This window comes from Panulirus ornatus, chromosome 18, assembly GCF_036320965.1.
Source record: "Panulirus ornatus isolate Po-2019 chromosome 18, ASM3632096v1, whole genome shotgun sequence".
Classification (NCBI taxonomy): Eukaryota; Metazoa; Arthropoda; class Malacostraca; order Decapoda; family Palinuridae; genus Panulirus; species Panulirus ornatus.
The window spans coordinates 31,162,894-31,184,283 of NC_092241.1; the positions used below are offsets into that span (position 1 = coordinate 31,162,894).

General features: G+C 42.9%; 1 protein-coding gene across 1 annotated transcript in view; it reads right to left on the reverse strand.

Annotated features, from left to right (window-relative positions):
* Positions 1-21,390, reverse strand: part of LOC139755022 (uncharacterized) — a 143,750-nt gene that overhangs the window by 103,958 nt on the left and 18,402 nt on the right. Inside the window, 1 exon segment of the mRNA XM_071672953.1 lies at positions 5,976-6,377. Coding sequence (XP_071529054.1) covers positions 5,976-6,075 — 100 coding nt within the window. The 5' untranslated portion in view covers positions 6,076-6,377.

Below are 21,390 nucleotides of genomic sequence, written 5' to 3' on the forward strand. Positions count from 1 at the left end.
CGTCCTCAACACACGTTACCCAGCAGCTCCTCCCAGAGTGGTCAGGCTGGTAACCCATAACTCAAGGAATCCCCCCCACCAACTCACCCACCTTGATTCCTGTCAAAGGTTTTCTGCAGGAAGAAAGAGCTTTGGTATTCCAAACAAACATGACAGCAACAGCAAACAATCCACTAGACTGAAGTCTAGATATAATACTTCTGTTTCATTCAAGCTCTAGTCTAAGACATAGTCACGTTCGTCCTATGGACGTGGAGGCAATCCTTGTTAAAAGAATAGATATCAATTGGTGCACCATAGGAATTGTAGGTCTGGGAGGGTAAGGAAACAAGACAATAAAAGCTATGACGAAAGAGGAAGCTCCGCCCGTTAAGATGACTTGCATATCCACGCAATCTGTTCCTCTCAGACGGTCTGGTTTATACGTAACGCACGACTGTTGTCTGTGAAGGAGGACCCTCGGTCCAAGTTGTTGAATGACAAGGTACACCACTGACTTCTGAAGATTTGACGCCATAGGTGACCTGTGACTGCGTCCCACACACACACACACATGACAGACAATATGTACGAGTCGAGTCGTAGGCATTTACAGGTGGGACGTTCAAAGGACAACACAGGTTTAACATACAAATGTGGGACAAAGGCATTATACAAGTGAGTCGCATGAAGGGTAGCTACCACAGGTGGAACACAAAGACATTCTACTGGCATGACTTGCGCAGGATAGCAGAGGGGCTGTTGATATATAGGTGAAACGTAGGTCCAGTGCACAAATGAAACAAGTGAAGAATAGAAATGGTGACTAAGTGAAGTAAAGATACATTGCACAGGTGAGACACATGCAGGAAAGTACAGAAACAATTCGCACTTTTAAAAAACAGTCTTAAATAAATGAGACGTGAGTGATGACACGGGAGATGCTAACAGGTTTGGCGCAAAGGCATCCGGAGATGTCTGAGGCACATGGCTGGAGAACGAGGGAGTGAGGAGGAGTAGAGAGGAATAGCAGCAGAATAATGTACATGTTTACAGCTCCCCCTTTGAGCCCCCAACGCCCTCTTTAACAATGTCTCTTCAACCCTCCTCCCCTTCCTGTGTCGTCATGGCACGTACAGGAGCCGCTTCCTTTCCCAGTTGTCTCGATTATCTTCGTTCGGACACTTCACCACGTGACGTTTCCTGAATGACACGAAGCGATGGATAGTGAAACACTTGTGGATGACGCTTCAGCCGTGGCTGCAGCGTCCGTGGAAGTTCCTGCAAGCGACAGATCAGACGTCTGTTCTATACCAAACCTGCAAGTTTCATGGTACGGGGAAATACGTCACTCAGACTTAGGAGTTGCATGAGTCTTAGAAAGATTCTCGATACTGGCTTAATCCACACCACTCACTGCCTTATAGTCTTGCGTTCATTCTGCCGCCCACCACCGCTGATGGGCACCGCCCTTCCTCTATATAGCCTCCAGATGACCCGACACGCCATAACTTCAGTCATCTCATACCTTCCCCGATCTGTACTACTTGTCAACAAAGAATCCCCTCTAATGCACGTCCCTTACGAAGCACAGATTTGATGATGGTAGCAATGCTTAACAGGTATAAGATGAGATACTGATCATCATGATAAGAATGACATTAATGAGAATAGTAATGATAATGATGATACCGGTAATATTAGATATATCATTCATAATGATAACAGTGGCTGTAATGAAAGTAAAAATGTAATGAATATAATGAGAAGTATGTTTGTATCAGTGATATCGCTGGAGAACAACGATCTTTTCCATGTTTGATGATGCAGTAGAACAATATAAAACCTGATAGAAAACTCGTAAATATTCATCTGTTTCCTTCTGTATTGTTATTCCATTCTGCCCCTCCCTCTTTTGTTTCTTTCTTCCTTCTTCATGTGTCTGCTTGTGCGTTTACATGAGTGCTCAAGATCCTTTTCTTACTCCATAGGTATAACAATGTCAATCTGTCTAACTGAACGACTATTTGTTATACTGTCTACACGAGTGACTGTCTCCTCGACTGTTTTACGTGAGTGACTTCCTCCCTGACCGTCAGCACGACCATGGGTTGAAGTGATGAGTTGCCGGATGATTGGAAATAATTCAGAGTCTGTAATGAGAGCAAAATCTCACCGTGCCCATCGCACTTTCCCTCCGTCACCTTCTGTTGGCATACAGAGCGTTCAGGTGTCCATATCACATTAGGGTCCGGCTGGTTAGTGGGACAAATAACCTGACCTTTGTTGACATCAACTTAATCACTCCCTTACGGAAATAGATATCATTCTAAGCACTCTCTCTGTGTCACCACCTGCATGCGTCAGAACCGTATCTTTGCTAAGTGCTTTTGCATCGAGGAGACCATCAAAATTACATATAAAAATCCCTATTTAAAATCAATAGCCTTCCGAGTCATCCCAGCGGGATCTGTGACCTTAATCAGCACGTAGTATCTCATACCACGATATGTCAGGTTATAATTAATAGGACCAGTTTTTCCTTCATGTATATGCTAATAACGGGAAAGCCTCTCCTTTGTTCTATTCGTTAACAGTTAGTTGCAGCCGCTCACTTAGGAAATTTGTAATTCGATACTATAGGGGTCCTTGTAGACCCTTAAGAATATAGTCTATGTTTTTAGACCTGACTCTTAAATGAAGGACTAGTTTATGAAGAAGGAGAGACAAATGAAAGAGGAGAACTCCATAGCTTTGGTGATTGAGGGGAAAAAGAGATATCATAACAGCTAATCTTCGATTGGCCGGAGCAGCAGCCAAGGGCGTATGATCATTGCTACTGTTGTTACTGATATAGGCATCAAGATATGAATCAATTCTTATCATCATTATCGATATATTCTAGATCATAGGAACTTTATGGTGCCAGATTGATAAAAGAGATTAACCACTGGCAACTATCCTTGACGACAGTTTGCCTTCAGTTGGAAGGAGTTTATGACTGCAAACACCTCGGCCGTTAACTTTTAACAAGATTCTCAAATCATGTTTGAAAGGAGTTACGGGAACGTTTTTGAGAGCATAGGTTGTTGAAGACTGTGAACTCGGGTTGATGATATAAGGAATGCTTGCTTTATCCTATTGCCCATTACACGACAAAGGAAACTCATGATGTATGGTACGTCTCAGAGGGAGGTAAAGATCGGTGTATCTCTAAGAGAGACTCGAGGTTACCCAATGCTGCTTCAAAGTAGAACAACAGAGAATGCGGCGTCTATCTTCCCTGCAACATGACGGCGATAACACAAATCATCGTGCTGGGTCATTAGTGGTCTGTTGATCCACTGCAGCCAACAGTTCCTCACCTGATGGACAACTTATGAACATATGCACAGCTGAAGGCTCTAAGATGGTTCTAGGCTACGTGGCTGCAGTGATTACCTCTGCTCTAAGTCATTCTTCATCTCCTCTGTGCTCTGCTTTCTTGTGGTTAAGTCCGCTGATGAATTTAGTGTAATTACAAGGTCCTGCATGAAGAAGCCAAGCTAGGTGATGATTCTGTGAGGAATGATTACGTAGACCTTCATTATACTGTGAAGAAGACTCAACATGGTGTACGTTAAGTTGAACTGTGCCATGAGATGTTACTGATAACAGGGATAGCCACCAATAGAACTTACAGATAATTGGCTTTACTGCAAGCTTAAGGCTTAGGACAGCATTTTTTCCCCCTATTCCGAAATAACGATGTAAGACGGAAGGAATATGGCAGAAATGGAGATTTTCGAGGGGTTCCTAAGGATGAAGCAACTAACGATTTTCACCCATGTTCATTTATATCTGATCGAGCTTTCGAGCGTTGGAGACTGATGGCGGAACTTGAGGAAACCATGAGGAGACCAAGGGACACTCATTTGTCGGGATCACCCAAGTTATGAAGGCATACCTGAATGATCCATTGCTGCAAGCGTTATGAATTCTTAAGATAGATGTATCTAAAAAAATATATGACTGTGAGGTATCTTTGATTACCTCCAGGGAATGTGGTGTTCTGAAAAGTAGTGTTTAGAATCAGAGAAAAGGTGAAAAATCCAGCTAATCAAAGGTGATCTGCAGTTTTTTTTACGTGATGCATTAGGAACGCTGGTCTGAGTTACTTAGATCACTGTGTGGATTATAAAACTCTGCACCTCCACACCTATTTACTTGAGCTTCTATTGAATCTTGTCAGTGATCAGTACTTTGAACTCGCCTGGGAACTGAGGATTTGCTCTTCAGTGTTTCGCTAAAAGATTGCTGCAAAAACGTAGGTCAGTGTTGCTCTAAATACTTCAAGCTTTATCAAAGCTTCCAATTATGAGCAGTGTTGCCGCGCTTTCATTCTGCTGATTTACGCCAGGGATAGCTGGAGGAGGCGGAGTATTCACGTTATCTTGTCACATAAAATAAGATACTCTGTGGTCCTTAAACTACACCTCGACACCTTCCATGTTAAAAAGTTTGGCATGATCCTGGGGGCGTTTGATGGTGCCTGCCTTTCTCAAAACATTGAGGCTCTCTCTCTCTCCCTGTGGGAGGGACGTGCAACACAGGAAGATATTCTAAGATCCTTTATTTAAAACAAAACCTTTATTTCTCACACCTCGGCCACTACTAAGCCAAAAGTGAAAGTATAACTGGGAAAATAGACTTGAGGATAAAGAAGCGTGTGTTGTTTATGTTGTAAATGCACATATCCACTCTCTACAAGGAGTCGAGTGTTATGTTATTTCAGCTATTGGAAGACTGTACTTTTTACCAAACTTATCACTAACCCTAAAACTAGATAACTATTCTCATCACCTGCCAACTAATTAGCTGCTTATGATCAATGGACGATGATGACTTTCTCCAATTATACGGTAGGATATATAAATTGGGATTCAAGTATTCCCTTGTATAATTCATAAATGTAATTCTTTTGGAAGTGAAACTAATGTTGTAAAAGGATTAATCTTTTTTCTTAGTAACTTGCTATCTATAGCATGTGAGTGGAGTGCTAATTGGTTCCTGGAAACTTCAGTATCATAGATTTTCATGAAAGGAAAACAATTCTTAATTATGCTGTCGATATACCCATTTACACAGATATCCTGCATCTGTACACAGTGAGAATTTGCGTTAGTTTTCTATTTCAATTCCCTAAGTGTCCAACTTCAGATGATTTCCAGATACTGCGCTTCAAGTGTCAAATGCACATAAGTCTTTGGACAGGAAGAATACAGCTTTGCTAAGACAAGATAACTCATTATATACTGGAAGAGATTAATCACTCAGCATGAGAGATAACCTGAGAGCGTCTCCTTAATCGCGGCCAAAACACCAGATCCATTACAAGCCAGAGCTAATGTTGTGTGTGACTTGCTAGTTCTGGGATGTGATGAAGGACACACGTCCTATGGTGCTCGGGGACCAAAGCTGATGTGTAGACTACGTTGTGACATTTTGTGTGAGATGTCATTAGCAGTTTGTATATCCTGGTGTTTAGGGAAGGAACGCTAGAACAAGAATGCCGTAATTTCTTCCTTTGAGACATGATTGGATGATACAACTACTGTGAGTCTTTCAACAGTTAAGAAAACGGAACCTTACTATGGATGAAATGTTAAGAAGCTGAAAAGGCATCAAAAAGCATTCAAGTGATTTGCGTGAAGCAGAAAGACCTCGCGATTAGATATTAAGAAAACTGAATGTTACACTTCGAGTTTATGTCCAGTCCTAGGTCATGTTAGTCTGAGAGAGAATTGAGTTGTCACTGCATCCATTTGTCTCAGGTTACTGCATGAGACTCAGTATTACGCGAACCACGTGCTCTTTCGGTCCACAAATATCATGAAACCCCGCAACTCTGTGTTCTTCAAAATACATCAGCATTCAGAAGATCACAGAGCAAGGGAATATGCAGTAATACAGAGAAACTGAATATCGAGGTGGTTGACTGAGGTCTGAATACTCACGTTTTTTCTTGGCGTCCTCTGGGCTGGGCTGCTGCATGATGGTCTGCGTGTGTACCACTTGGTGGGGGGCGGGAGGCGGCGGAATATCCATGGTAATCATGAAGAGCGCTTCTTCTGCCACGGTTACAACAGGAACAACAGTGGGTGAGGGCGGAGGTGAGGGCCCTCCACACGTGGCACTCCGGACACTGCTGGGTGAGGGGCCGGTCAGGGCGGCAGTGGGGCCGCCACAGACACACTAGTCCAGCAGCTCAGCGGCTGGTGCTAGTGACGTAGTTGGTTCACCTGCGGCGGAGCTGACGCAGGTTGATGACCCCAGCAGGAACCCTGGCAGGGTAAACGAGTCCTGGCGGCGACAGAATAACAGGACCTCTGTCAGCCTTTCACGTGTACATTCAGCGCCTGCAAAGAAAAAGGTATGACCAGGTTAATTTTCCTCTTTGTAATGTGGGACCAAGGAACGGCCATGCAAACTGATACAACCATGGCCATCAGGAGCCTCCGTAGACCCACAGAGCAGAGCCTCGAAGCCATGCTCACCTAAGGAAGTCGAAGACTCATCGAAGGTCGGTGCAAGTGGTTGTGGCTCATGTTGACAACTCACACATTCTCATTGGCGATTACAAAACAAAAAAGATGTTCCACGATATCAAGACCTGAGAGTTAATGAGTGGAGACTGATCCAACCTACATCTTTTTTTTTCTTTACGTTATCAGAATTTTACAATTTCAAAGAAATCACTGTTTAGTATAACATCTGCAGCTTAGGATGCATTAATGTGAAAATGCTTAAATGAACATCTTCGCTTCACATAATTCATTCTGCTCGTCACTTTTGCAATAAAAGCATCTTACCGGGGTCGTCTCACAACCTCAGCGAAGCTGTCTTGTGGCCTGATCGGGGGCCGTCTTATCACTTAACCGGGGATGTCTGATCACTTCACCGAGGTCGTTTCATGAGCTCACCAAGGTTGTCTAACGACCTCTTACGTATAGCAACAGCTACTGATTACTTAATCACGTCTCAGGGCCACTGCGATCACTGCCTAGTTCACTGGTATTGAGGTTAATCAGGAGCAATGTGCAAGGATTGGTCTTGGCTCATGATCTTCCGCTTTCGTAGATTATCTTCTTCACACCCTTCATGCTAGCTCCCCTCTACCTTCCGGCATATCATTTTTGCTCCTAACCCTTGTTCTTACTTCTACTTCTAGTATTACCTTTCCCATGTTCTAATTTCTGAGTTTAGTGTCGGATAGCTGAGGGCGATCCTGTATAGGTCACAGCCCTACATCACCCGTTGATCTATCTAGGGCTATGAATAAACATGTTGGTGGCATGTACTCTGGATATAGCAAAATAACCATTAGATGGCTGCCTTATCATTAGGAATTCAAGATGTCGAGAGACAATCGCGTAAAGCTTATGCCCACAAATTTGACTTCCACCTCTCACTGAGGTGACTCCCCGAGCACAGTGGGAACCGCTCTGGTCATATGGTGGAAGAGGGGGCAAAGGTTCTGGATGCATTGAGGAGTGTGTGGAAAAAGAGGTCAGTCTCTCTTAGGAAAAAGAACAAACATTGGTATGTCTGAGAGTATAAAGGTATCGACGGTGTTATATGGATGCGAGTCTTGGACCATTATGAATGCAGAGGAACGAGAGTGGATGTGTTAGACATTATTTTGGTGTGGATAGGATTGCTCAAGTAAGGAATGACAGTATGAGCGAGGTGTGGCAGTGAGGGTAGCTTGATTGAGGGAGCTGACTTGAGTGTGGTGAAACGGCTTGGACATATGGAGATTATGAGTAAAGAAAGACTGATAATGTAACTACATGGGGGAGAGAGAGAGAGAGAGAGAGAGAGAGAGAGAGAGAGAGAGAGAGAGAGAGAGAGAGAGAGAGAGATGGAAGGACGAAGTAAAAGAGGCTTTGAGGTGGCAGGTCTTGAACATTAAGGAGGGTGACAGATGTGCATGGGATAGAACAAACTGGAGCGATGTGGTATACGGGCGGTGACACGCTGTCAGTGGGCTGTATGAAACGATAAGGAGAAACCATGGAATTGGTCTATGTGGCTTGGATGTGGATGGTGAGCTCTGGTTTTCTATTCGTTTTACATGACAGCTAGAGAGTGGATATGGTCTACTGAGGCTGTTTTGTCGCTAAAGCCCTTTTTATGGTGCTTCTGCCGCCTCGAGATTGCACTCCAAGCATAAGCAGGAAACTTGAGCTTATTTGGATCAGAACTTCCTCGAAAAGACTGTACTCGTTTCTACCATCAACTATATGATATAGCCTCGTCGAAGGAGACTGACTGTTCGCTTGTGGTGTGCACGCGTGCTGGCCGAGTACGGTTACAAAGGACAGGGCTGAAAAGATAACCATAGAAGTTTCGTGAGGGCTATGCAAGGGTTCATATGATACTCTCACAGGTGAAGCGAATTTGATGACCACTGCGCCGAATCAAACATGGAAAGGTTTATAGCTCCGCTTGAATTCTAGTGGTAAGAAAATAAATCTTATCTCTTATTAACTTTAAATGTGGCCGCTTTCGGCCGCTTTGATAAGTATCACTATCAATGACACGCCCCTCTTGGCCAAATTTCAGGTCATTTCTTCATTTTTTTTTTCTCTCTCCTTCTTAATGATAATCCCCCTGCTCCTCCTTCATCATCTTGACGCTAAATGGTTCCAACAGCCTTAGTGGGCCTCGTAATCGCCAGCACAGGTAAATCATCATCGCGTCTGCCACTGGTGAGCATAACCACAGGCAGTCCTTGGATCCTCCTCCCATCACCCAGATCGCTGATGTAAGTGTTATCAAAGACGTTCCTCTCCAGCTAAGACCCCGGTCATCCAGCCCTATACTTCCACAGTCACACTCTCATCCACACTACGGGTGCAAGCGTAATCAAATACCTCCCCATCAGCCATTACCCGCGGCTCTGTCCTAACCTCCATAAGTGTCCGTTACGCTACCTTATACGTGAGATTAAGTGGACAGCGGCGATGGCTTTAAATCAGAGGGATCTGATGGTTTTATTGGATTTGCCGCAGTCATGCCTAGAGGTACATGGCGAGAGTGAAGGTTATTGGGTATAAGCCTCTGTTAGTCATCCTGGCTGACCAATGATCACTGGACCCGGCACCCTCTTAGTTGCTGCTATATAATTTGCCGTCTGTGTAATCTGGCCAGTACCACGGATGCCAAACCTTACTCTAGGCTATGCGTAGGTACAGTGGGTCGACGGGTACACAAGATAGCTGAGGGTACGCTTTATACATCCTCTTACACAAAGGATGTACAAAGCAAACGCCTATACAGAGGGTATCCTTAGCGCATAAGAAAAACCCTAAGATATTTACGATAACAGCTCTTTAATACGTAGAAGAACCTTCTAGTGTGTGATGGAGTCTCGGGCACGAGAGACAGCCTCTTTTATAAGTGCAGCTCTGGGTACGGGAGATGCTTCCGATATATAGAGCAGTAGTACGTTCAGTGCTTTGCACAGCAGCTATTGTTTAAGGTTACAAATGTGATAAAAGAGTAACCCCAGGTGTAGATATGGAACAGCCTTAGACACATGAATGCCATGAAACCCCCGAGGAGCCTTAGGTAGAGACAGAAATGGAACACACAGGATGTACGCGTTGCTGAGGTCCCTATGACAGAGCCGGTCCGAGTTAGATCCCAGGATTATCCAATAATCAAGTGAGAGTTCTACAGGATAGTTTCCCCTTCTTTATTCTGAATGAATGAGGGATGCGAACACAAGCATCAGACAGCTGAAAAGTATCATTCATGAAATATATATTTCTTGTTTTCTTTTCGAAGTACATATAGGGACGAGAGAAGATAACTACGAACGTAATTACACTTAAACACTCGCCAAAAGATTTCGACAATCTACCGTCAACTGCCTAAATGGACGTTAGATAAAAGTACGTCATGAACTAAAACGAGGATGATAGAACCTCCATGCTTACTTCGTTCCACCGGAGAGGACGAGGATTTCAACACCATTTGCAGCTCGCCTCGAGCGTGGGCTGGAGTGCAAACCTTTTAAATCATCCTTATGAATTCCACAAGATCGTGTGCTGAATCCCGTTATCGTCGGTTCGTCCTCTGACCAGTTAAGCAAACGTCCCCCGCTGCCAACCCTGTAGAAATGGGGCAGAAGGAAGACGAGGACCAGAGGCTGTGCCACTTGGTGTGCCTCATCAGAAGCAGCTACATAAAGGGGAACGGTTTCCTTGTGAGCCTGAATCAACGGTTTCAATAAATGGCGAGTGATACTTGTCAGAGAAAATATCTCAATAAACAATGCATTTTGTATAGAAATCCACGTTACTGAACACTCGGCGTGTTCACGGGGATTTGTTGCGCTCTTGTTCACGTTATCTGTAGAGAATTCAAACCTCGTCGCTTTCTCTGCCTAAGGACCGAGCACTTTGAGTTATCCCAGCGGTCATAACTGTAAAGTCAAGCAGTGCCCCTTGCCACGAAGTGTATCATCCCAGTGCTGTACTTGGCTTTTGGCTTTAAACTCTGTTAGTAGTAGAAGTTCTGTGGTTTCTCATATAGTCGTATTGCGATTGAAATTTGTTCGACTCCGGGAGAGGATGATCATAAGATAAAGACTTAAGTGTCGACAGAACTTAGCTGTTATTACACCTTAAGTGCTATTCACTTGCCCAAGCTGCTCGATGCTAGTAAAGTGCGGCATTGTTATTTTCGGTATGTCTTCAGCAACAACTCACCATCGCTCGACTTTCTCGGATGACAAAAAAAAAAAAAAAGCTGGTTTAGAAATGTCTTAGTTAAATCAGTATTTTGTATTTTGTTCAAGTGATTCTGGCGTACTTCCAAGCTTCTTGATGTTGCAGTGTAATCAGTATATCTTGGAGTGATCTATGTATATATATATATATATATATATATATATATATATATATATATATATATATATATATATATATATATATATATATATATATATATATATATATATATATATATGCGCTAAAGAGTTTAAGGAAAAATAGAAGGCCGAAGGAAGGAAGAGATCTCTACAGCATCACTGTTCGTGGTAAGGATGTTGTATCATAAGGTCGGGCCTCATATGGCCAATCTCGACAAAGAAATTATTAGAAGCAGCGGCTGACTGCATGCCGTAGATCAATGTATTAATGGATGGGACTCAGGCAGACAGCTCACGAAAGCCGTAGTCGGAATGATAACTCAATAACAGGGAGAAAGCAGCAACATCACAGTAGATGGGAATTGTTGAGAACAGATGAGGAGAGTAAATAAGGTGGGAGGCTTTTGATTCCGCTCTAGTTAAGGGATAGCTACCTCAGATGTGAGAAAGGTACTCCATACTGGAACAAATGATATGTGAAATAGTTGCTCAGAAGAAAGTGAAGTGGGTACGAATGGTAAAACTCTAGACTTGAGAAAGCAGTGTTTGATGGCCTTATATTTTCATATTGCAACGGGACTATATTGTAGTATCCTGAAGTTTGATGATAGGAAATGAGTGAGATATAACATAGAACAAAGTTGTGTTTCTGCACCACTGAATTTGAATTACTTATACACTATAATTTCATGAAGGTATAGAAGATCATATTCTCTTATCGGACAACCTGCTTATGCTTAAAACCTTCTTTTAGAACACTCTCCACGGTCCAGTGAAGCAACACTCGTCCCATACATCATTAACACTACACTACCTCGAAGTTCTCCAGGCGCAACACTTATTCTACATTTACCGAGCACAGCACCTCCTTCAGGGCAAGACCCATGCATCACTCTCCGGAGGCAAAACCATCCTTATGCTTCGCTCCTCAGAAGTAACATCCATCCTACGACTCCCAACAGTACTGAACTAGTTTGCTTTTGGAGAAATGTGCTGAGAGGTGCAACTGGAGGGATGTCTGATCATTATCTTGTGGAGGCTAAGGTGAAGATTAGTATGGGTTTTCAGAAAAGAAGAGTGAATGTTGGGGTGAAGAAGGTGGTGAGAGTAAGTGAGCTTGGGAAGGAGACCTGTGTGAAGAAGTATCAGGAGAGACTGTGTACAGAATGGAAAAAGGTGAGAACAATGGAAGTAAGGGGAGTGGGGGAGGAATGGGATGTATTTAGGGAATCAGTGATGGATTGCGCAAAAGATGCTTGTGGCATGAGAAGAGTGGGAGGTGGGCTGTTTAGAAAGGGTAGTGAGTGGTGGGATGAAGAAGTAAGAGTATTAGTGAAAGAGAAGAGAGAGGCATTTGGACGATTTTTGCAGGGAAAAAATGCAATTGAGTGGGAGAAGTATAAAAGAAAGAGACAGGAGGTCAAGAGAAAGGTGCAAGAGGTGAAAAAAAGGGCAAATGAGAGTTGGGGTGAGAGACTATCAGTAAATTTTAGGGAGAATAAAAAGATGTTCTGGAAGGAGGTAAATAGGGTGCGTAAGACAAGGGAGCAAATCGGAACTTCAGTGAAGGGCGTAAATGGGGAGGTGATAACAAGTAGTGGTGATGTGAGAGGGAGATGGAATGAGTATTTTGAAGGTTTGTTGAATGTGTCTGATGACAGAGTAGCAGATATAGGGTGTTTGGGTCGAGGTGGTGTGCAAAGTGAGAGGGTTAGGGAAAATGATTTGGTAAACAGAGAAGAGGTAGTAAAAGCTTTGCGGAAGATGAAAGCCGGCAAGGCAGCAGGTTTGGATGGTATTGCAGTGGAATTTATTAAAAAAGGGGGTGACTGTATTGTTGACTGGTTGGTAAGGTTATTTAATGTATGTATGACTCATGGTGAGGTTCCTGAGGATTGGCGGAATGCGTGCATAGTGCCATTGTACAAAGGCAAAGGGGATAAGAGTGAGTGCTCAAATTACAGAGGTATAAGTTTGTTGAGTATTCCTGGTGAATTATATGGGAGGGTATTGATTGAAAGGGTGAAGGCATGTACAGAGCATCAGATTGGGGAAGAGCAGTGTGGTTTCAGAAGTGGTAGAGGATGTGTGGATCAGGTGTTTGCTTTGAAGAATGTATGTGAGAAATACTTAGAAAAGCAAATGGATTTGTATGTAGCATTTATGGATCTGGAGAAGGCATATGATAGAGTTGATAGAGATGCTCTGTGGAAGGTATTAAGAATATATGGTGTGGGAGGCAAGTTGTTAGAAGCAGTGAAAAGTTTTTATCGAGGATGTAAGGCATGTGTACGTGTAGGAAGAGAGGAAAGTGATTGGTTCTCAGTGAATGTAGGTTTGCGGCAGGGGTGTGTGATGTCTCCATGGTTGTTTAATTTGTTTATGGATGGGGTTGTTAGGGAGGTAAATGCAAGAGTTTTGGAAAGAGGGGCAAGTATGAAGTCTGTTGGGGATGAGAGAGCTTGGGAAGTGAGACAGTTGTTGTTCGCTGATGATACAGCGCTGGTGGCGGATTCATGTGAGAAACTGCAGAAGCTGGTGACGGAGTTTGGTAAAGTGTGTGGAAGAAGAAAGTTAAGAGTAAATGTGAATAAGAGCAAGGTTATTAGGTACAGTAGGGTTGAGGGTCAAGTCAATTGGGAGGTGAGTTTGAATGGTGAAAAACTGGAGGAAGTGAAGTGTTTTAGATATCTGGGAGTGGATCTGTCAGCGGATGGAACCATGGAAGCGGAAGTGGATCATAGGGTGGGGGAGGGGGCGAAAATTTTGGGAGCCTTGAAAAATGTGTGGAAGTCGAGAACATTATCCCGGAAAGCAAAAATGGGTATGTTTGAAGGAATAGTAGTTCCAACAATGTTGTATGGTTGCGAGGCGTGGGCTATGGATAGAGTTGTGCGCAGGAGGATGGATGTGCTAGAAATGAGATGTTTGAGGACAATGTGTGGTGTGAGGTGGTTTGATCGAGTAAGTAACGTAAGGGTAAGAGAGATGTGTGGAAATAAAAAGAGCGTGGTTGAGAGAGCAGAAGAGGGTGTTTTAAAATGGTTTGGGCACATGGAGAGAATGAGTGAGGAAAGATTGACCAAGAGGATATATGTGTCGGAGGTGGAGGGAACGAGGAGAAGAGGGAGACCAAATTGGAGGTGGAAAGATGGAGTGAAAAAGATTTTGTGTGATCGGGGCCTGAACATGCAGGAGGGTGAAAGGAGGGCAAGGAATAGAGTGAATTGGAGCGATGTGGTATACAGGGGTTGACGTGCTGTCAGTGGATTGAATCAAGGCATGTGAAGCGTCCGGGGTAAACCATGGAAAGCTGTGTAGGTATGTATATTTGTGTGTGTGGACGTGTGTATGTACATGTGTATGGGGGGGGTTGGGCCATTTCTTTCGTCTGTTTCCTTCCGCTACCTCGCAAACGCGGGAGACAGCGACAAAGTATAAAAAAAAAAAAAAAAAAAAAAAAAAAATATATATATATATATATATATGTGTGTGTGTGTGTGTGTGTGTGTGTGTGTGTGTGTGTGTGTACATCTTTTTTTTTTGTATTCCTATAAGATACCAGTGATACTAATTGCCAGAAGACATTTTGATTATACAGTTCTTTGCCTCATGAATTCCATCTCTCTCTCTCTCTCTCTCTCTCTCTCTCTCTCTCTCTCTCTCTCTCAGGAAAATGGTGGTATGATTCTTAAGTTCGTTTTTTTTTTCATCCTCATGTTATAATACGGAATTGAATCATAAAACATTTATGAAGAGATCAAGCCACTACGTCTGAGACAGTCATGATGTACTTTGGGGTAAGAAGTGTTTGACGGTGTAGTTACGGCAACTGAGACCCGTTGATAAGTTAACACCTCTGGCAGAGAAAGATAACGTGATAACAGAAGAGTGCAAAAAATACTACTTATGAAGATATATCGTGAATGATATACACTCATTTACGAAATGAACTGGTATTGTGCATTCCTGTTCATTCCATCTCACGTGGCAGTCATGAGTTACTTGATACGAAACATGATTTAGGCGCCCGTAGTAACTGTTTTCCACGGTGTGGCCGCCGGGTGTGATCACTGCGGGCTAAGTGGCCCAGCCTCTGGTCTCTGCCTCCTGCTCCATTTGCAGGAGGGCGGCGGAGGCTGGAATGTTAGATGATCTGGTCGGAGGACGAACCAACAATAACGGGACCCCGTAACATGAACTGTGGGAATCATAATGAACGTTTACAGATTTACACTCCAGCCTAGGCTGAAGGTGAGCTGCCAATGTTGGTGAGTGAGAGTATATATATATATATATATATATATATATATATATATATATATATATATATATATATATATATATATATATATATAAATATATATTTCTTTCATACTATTCTCCATTTCCCGCGTTAGCGAGGAAGCGTTAAGAACAGAGGACTGGACTTTTGAAGGAATATCCTCACCTGGTCTTCTTCTCTGTTCCTTCTTTTGGAAAATTAAAGAAAAGAAAAAAACAGAGGGAGGTTTTGTGTGTGTGTGTGTGTGTGTGTGTGTGTGTGTGTGTGTGTGTGTGTGTGTGTGTATGTATGTGTGTGTGTGTGTGTGTGTGTGTGTGTGTGAGTGTCCAGGTAGGAGATCTTCTCTTAAACATATTTCATTGAATATGACTCCTAATTTAGCCTTTATATATACTGTGTCCGATAAAAAAACCTTGTCAGCCTTCCAGTACATGTTCAAAGACGATGTAACACTTACGTTTTATTACTCTGTCATGTCTCCTTTGGCCTTAACTACCATCTGCAACTTCTGGGCATAAAACTGGCAGTGTTCCTGAAGCATTCATTGTCTATGTTTGAGTGTGTATATATATATATATATATATATATATATATATATATATATATATATATATATGTATATATATATATATATATATATATATATATATATATATATATATATATATATATTTTTTTTTTTTTTTTTTTTTTTCAAACTATTCGCCATTTCCCGCATTAGCGAGGTAGCGTTAAGAACAGAGGACTGGGCCTTTGAGGGAATACCCTCACCTGGCCCAATTCTCTGTTCCTTCTTTTTGAAAAAAAAAAAAAAAAAAAAAAAAAAAAACGAGAGGGGAGGATTTCCAGCCCCCCGCTCCCTCCCCTTTTAGTCGCCTTCTACGACACGCAGGGAATACGTGGGAAGTATTCTTTCTCCCCTATCCCCAGGGATATATATATATATATATATATATATATATATATATATATATATATATATATATATATATATATATATATATATATATATATATATATTATCCCTGGGGATAGGGGAGAAAGAATACTTCCCACGTATTCCCTGCGTGTCGTAGAAGGCGACTAAAAGGGGAGGGAGCGGGGGGCTGGAAATCCTTCCCTCTTGTTTTTTTTTTTTAATTTTCCAAAAGAAGTAACAGAGAAGGGGGCCAGGTGAGGATGTTCCCTCAGAGGCCCAGTCCTCTGTTCTTAACGCTACCTTGCTGATGCAAAGTAGCGTTATCCCAGGGATTAACTTGTCCCTCAACCCTACTGTACCTACTAACCTTGCTCTTATTCACATTTACTCTCAACTTTCTCCTTTCACACAATTTTCCAAACTCAGTCACCAACTTCTGCAGTTTCTCACTCGAATCAGCCACCAGAGCTGTATCATCGGCAAACAACAACTGACTCACTTCCCAGATCCTCTCATCCCCAACACACTGCATACTTGCCCCTCTTTTCAAAATGCTTCCATTTACCTACCTAACCACCCTCTCCATAAACAAATTAAATAACCATGGGGACATCACACACCCTTGTCGCAGACCGACCTCCACTGGGAACCAATCACTCTCCTCTCTTCCTACTTGTACACATGCCTTACATCCTTGGTAAAAACTTTTCACTCCTTCTAGCAACTTACCTCCCACACCATATACTCTTAAGACCCTCCATCTCTATCAACCATATCATATGCCTTCTCCAGATACATAAATGCTACATACAAATCCATCTGTTTTTCTAAGTATTTCTAACACATTCTTCAAAGCAAACACCTGATCCACACATCCTCTACCACTTCTGAAACCACACTGCTCCTCCCCAGTCTGATGCTCTGTACATGCCTTCACCCTCTCAATCAATACCCTCCCATACAATTTCCCAGGAATCCTCAAAAAACTTAAGCCTCTGTAGTTTAAATACTCACCTTTATCCCCTTTGCCTTTGTACAATGGCACCATGCACGCACTATGCCAATCCTCAGGCACTCCACCATAATCCACACATACACCGAATATCCCCACCAACAAATCAACAGCAAAGTCACCCCCTTCCTTAACAAATTCCACTGCAACACCATCCAAACCATGTATTAAGCATCGAAACCAGAACCATTTATCTACAAGTAGGATCCTCACACTTTTCCAGTGCTTTCTCCGACCGTTCCGTATGCCCTGATTCGGCCCATTGACAGCACGTCGCTCCCTTTATACCATATCTCTCAAATTTGCTTTATTCCTTTCACGTCTCACACCCTCTTGCATGTTCAGCCGCCGAGCCTTCATAGGATCTTTCATTCCATCATTCCTCCTCCTTCTTGGCCTTCCCTCTTTTCCTTGTTCTCTCCACTTCTTACATGTACACGTCGTAGTCATCATCTTCCTACTAATCCTATCCATATGTCCAAACATTTCAGCACACACTCTTCGGTTCTCTTATACATACGTTTCTTACAACCACACTTCTTTCATGCGATCTCATTTCTTATTCAATCAACTTTCCTCACACCACACATTTTCCTCAAACATTTCATTCCAATCCATCCATCCTCGTCTTTGGTCTCAGGCCTCCTTTTCGCGGTCACGGAGCACCAGCGTGACTACAATACCATCAAACATTCAAACTCAGTAGCCATCCAATCCACTCCTGCCGCGTTGTCAAGGTTCATCTCACGCCATTGCTCTCATGACCTCTTCACCTTAATACCATAACATTCGCAGTGACTCTCACTCCGCATGTCACATTGTCACAAACGCGCTACGTCAACTTACCACGTTGAGCGAGTCCTTCAGAATACTGAGCCTATCTGTTCCTCACATCTTTGTCTGTCAGCGTTATTCCCTTTGCTCTTCGCACTAACGCACCTCATCTGTTCCGTAAAGAGTTTATGAATGATGTAATTAGTGAATATTGTGTGCGAGAGGCGGAAACATGTGGTGACACTTCTATGAGATAACCCTGACTTAAGCAGAAGTTTATCTGAATACAACAACATGTCTTTCGAGCACAAAGGACGATACGATTTGTTACCTGGAAGCCTCTTATGTTTTCCGTGATGGTGAAGTGATATGGGTCTGATGAGCCCCTCACCCAGTCTGTCTGTATGTGCGTCGGTACAATGTGCCTCGCTCACGTCGCTTTTAATCATCGACGCTGCAAAGAGCATCGTATTCTCTGGGGGTATTTTGCGATCTGTGGGTATCAGTGATCGATCGATTGATTCGGGCAAAGGGAGGCCTCCGCTGACAGAAGTGAGCAATGATACGTATCTTCTCCGGGGAGGAGGAAGGAGCGGGTAGTAAGTGCCGCTTAGGAGGAAGATGTGTTACAGGGTTGCGAGAGCCATGTGAGAGATATAGGTGTGTGTCTGTGTGTGTGTCTGTGTGTGTGTGTGTGCGTGTGTGTGTGTGTGTGTGTGTCTGTTTGTGTCTGTGTGTGCGTGTGTGTGTGTGTGTGTGTGTGTGAGGAAGCGGAGGGGTTTCAGATGTGAAGTGTCATGCGAAGAGAAAGAGAGAGAGAGAGAGAGAGAGAGAGAGAGAGAGAGAGAGAGAGAGAGAGAGAGAGAGAGAGAGAGAGAGAGAGAGAGAGTAGCAGGAGGAGGTACGGATGGCGCTCTGTTGTGTTGTCTTGCAGAGAATTGTCAACCAGAGCTAAGTGTGTACGTGAACTTGGGAGCAGTCCATGATGATATTATTCATGGCGAAGTGACTGGAGGTCCCTGATGGACAAGACATAGATCATGCCTCACATCTGACATCCCATATCAAGTCAGTGTGACAGAAGTAGGTGCAGGACAAAGGGTAAATGCTGTACCTGTCCAAGTATTCATTTATGGTGGTAATTCTTGATCTACACTCGGTTAATAACAAAATCAGTAAGTCATTAAGAATGCATATGTGATGCAAGGTTGATGAAACTACAACCTGCATTGCTAAAAGGCAACCTCTTAATCTTATTCAGACAACCAAGGTCATCCCTGCAGTCCTCCCTACCTTACTAACAACGGTGAATCACTACGGCCGTGGTGAGTAGATTGATAGTACGTTAATCATCTAGTTATATATATATATATATATATATATATATATATATATATATATATATATATATATATATATATATATATATATATATATATATTTTCCCTGGGGATAGGGGAGAAACAATACTTCCCACGTATTCCCTGCGTGTCGTAGAAGGCGACTAAAAGGGGAGGGAGCGGGGGGCTGGAAATCCTCCCCTCTCGTTTTTTTTTAATTTTCCAAAAGAAGGAATAGAGAATTGGGCCAGGTGAGGGTATTCCCTCAAAGGCCCAATCCTCTGTTCTTAACCCTACCTCGCTAATGCGGGAAATGGCGAATAGTTTGAAAGAAAGAATATATATATATATATATATATATATATATATATATATATATATATATATATATATATATATATATATATATATATAGTAGTGGTGATGTGAGAAGGAGATGGAGTGAGTATTTTGAAGGTTTGTTGAATGTGTTTGATGATAGAGTGGCAGATATAGGGTGTTTTGGTCGAGGTGGTGTGCAAAGTGAGAGGGTTAGGGAAAATGATTTGGTAAACAGAGAAGAGGTAGTGAAAGCTTTGCGGAAGATGAAAGCCGGCAAGGCAGCAGGTTTGGATGGTATTGCAGTGGAATTTATTAAAAAAGGGGGTGACTGTATTGTTGACTGGTTGGTAAGGTTATTTAATGTATGTATGACTCATGGTGAGGTGCCTGAGGATTGGCGGAATGCGTGCATAGTGCCATTGTACAAAGGCAAAGGGGATAAGAGTGAGTGCTCAAATTACAGAGGTATAAGTTTGTTGAGTATTCCTGGTAAATTATATGGGAGGGTATTGATTGAGAGGGTGAAGGCATGTACAGAGCATCAGATTGGGGAAGAGCAGTGTGGTTTCAGAAGTGGTAGAGGATGTGTGGATCAGGTGTTTGCTTTGAAGAATGTATGTGAGAAATACTTAGAAAAGCAAATGGATTTGCATGTAGCATTTATGGATCTGGAGAAGGCATATGATAGAGTTGATAGAGATGCTCTGTGGAAGGTATTAAGAATATATGGTGTGGGAGGCAAGTTGTTAGAAGCAGTGAAAAGTTTTTATCGAGGATGTAAGGCATGTGTACGTGTAGGAAGAGAGGAAAGTGATTGGTTCTCAGTGAATGTAGGTTTGCGGCAGGGGTGTGTGATGTCCCCATGGTTGTTTAATTTGTTTATGGATGGGGTTGTAGGGAGGTAAATGCAAGAGTTTTGGAAAGAGGGGCAAGTATGAAGTCTGTTGGGGATGAGAGAGCTTGGGAAGTGAGTCAGTTGTTGTTCGCTGATGATACAGCGCTGGTGGCTGATTCATGTGAGAAACTGCAGAAGCTGGTGATTGAGTTTGGTAAAGTGTGTGGAAGAAGAAAGTTAAGAGTAAATGTGAATAAGAGCAAGGTTATTAGGTACAGTAGGGTTGAGGGTCAAGTCAATTGGGAGGTGAGTTTGAATGGAAAAAAACTGGAGGAAGTGAAGTGTTTTAGATATCTGGGAGTGGATCTGGCAGCGGATGGAACCATGGAAGCGGAAGTGGATCATAGGGTGGGGGAGGGGGCGAAAATTCTGGGGGCCTTGAAGAATGTGTGGAAGTCGAGAACATTATCTCGGAAAGCAAAAATGGGTATGTTTGAAGGAATAGTGGTTCCAACAATGTTGTATGGTTGCGAGGCGTGGGCTATGGATAGAGTTGTGCGCAGGAGGATGGATGTGCTGGAAATGAGATGTTTAAGGACAATGTGTGGTGTGAGGTGGTTTGATCGAGTGAGTAACGTAAGGGTAAGAGAGATGTGTGGAAATAAAAAGAGCGTGGTTGAGAGAGCAGAAGAGGGTGTTTTGAAGTGGTTTGGGCACATGGAGAGAATGAGTGAGGAAAGATTGACCAAGAGGATATATGTGTCGGAGGTGGAGGGAACGAGGAGAAGAGGGAGACCAAATTGGAGGTGGAAAGATGGAGTGAAAAAGATTTTGTGTGATCGGGGCCTGAACATGCAGGAGGGTGAAAGGAGGGCAAGGAATAGAGTGAATTGGAGCGATGTGGTATACCGGGGTTGACGTGCTGTCAGTGGATTGAATCAAGGCATGTGAAGCGTCTGGGGTAAACCATGGAAAGCTGTGTAGGTATGTATATTTGCGTGTGT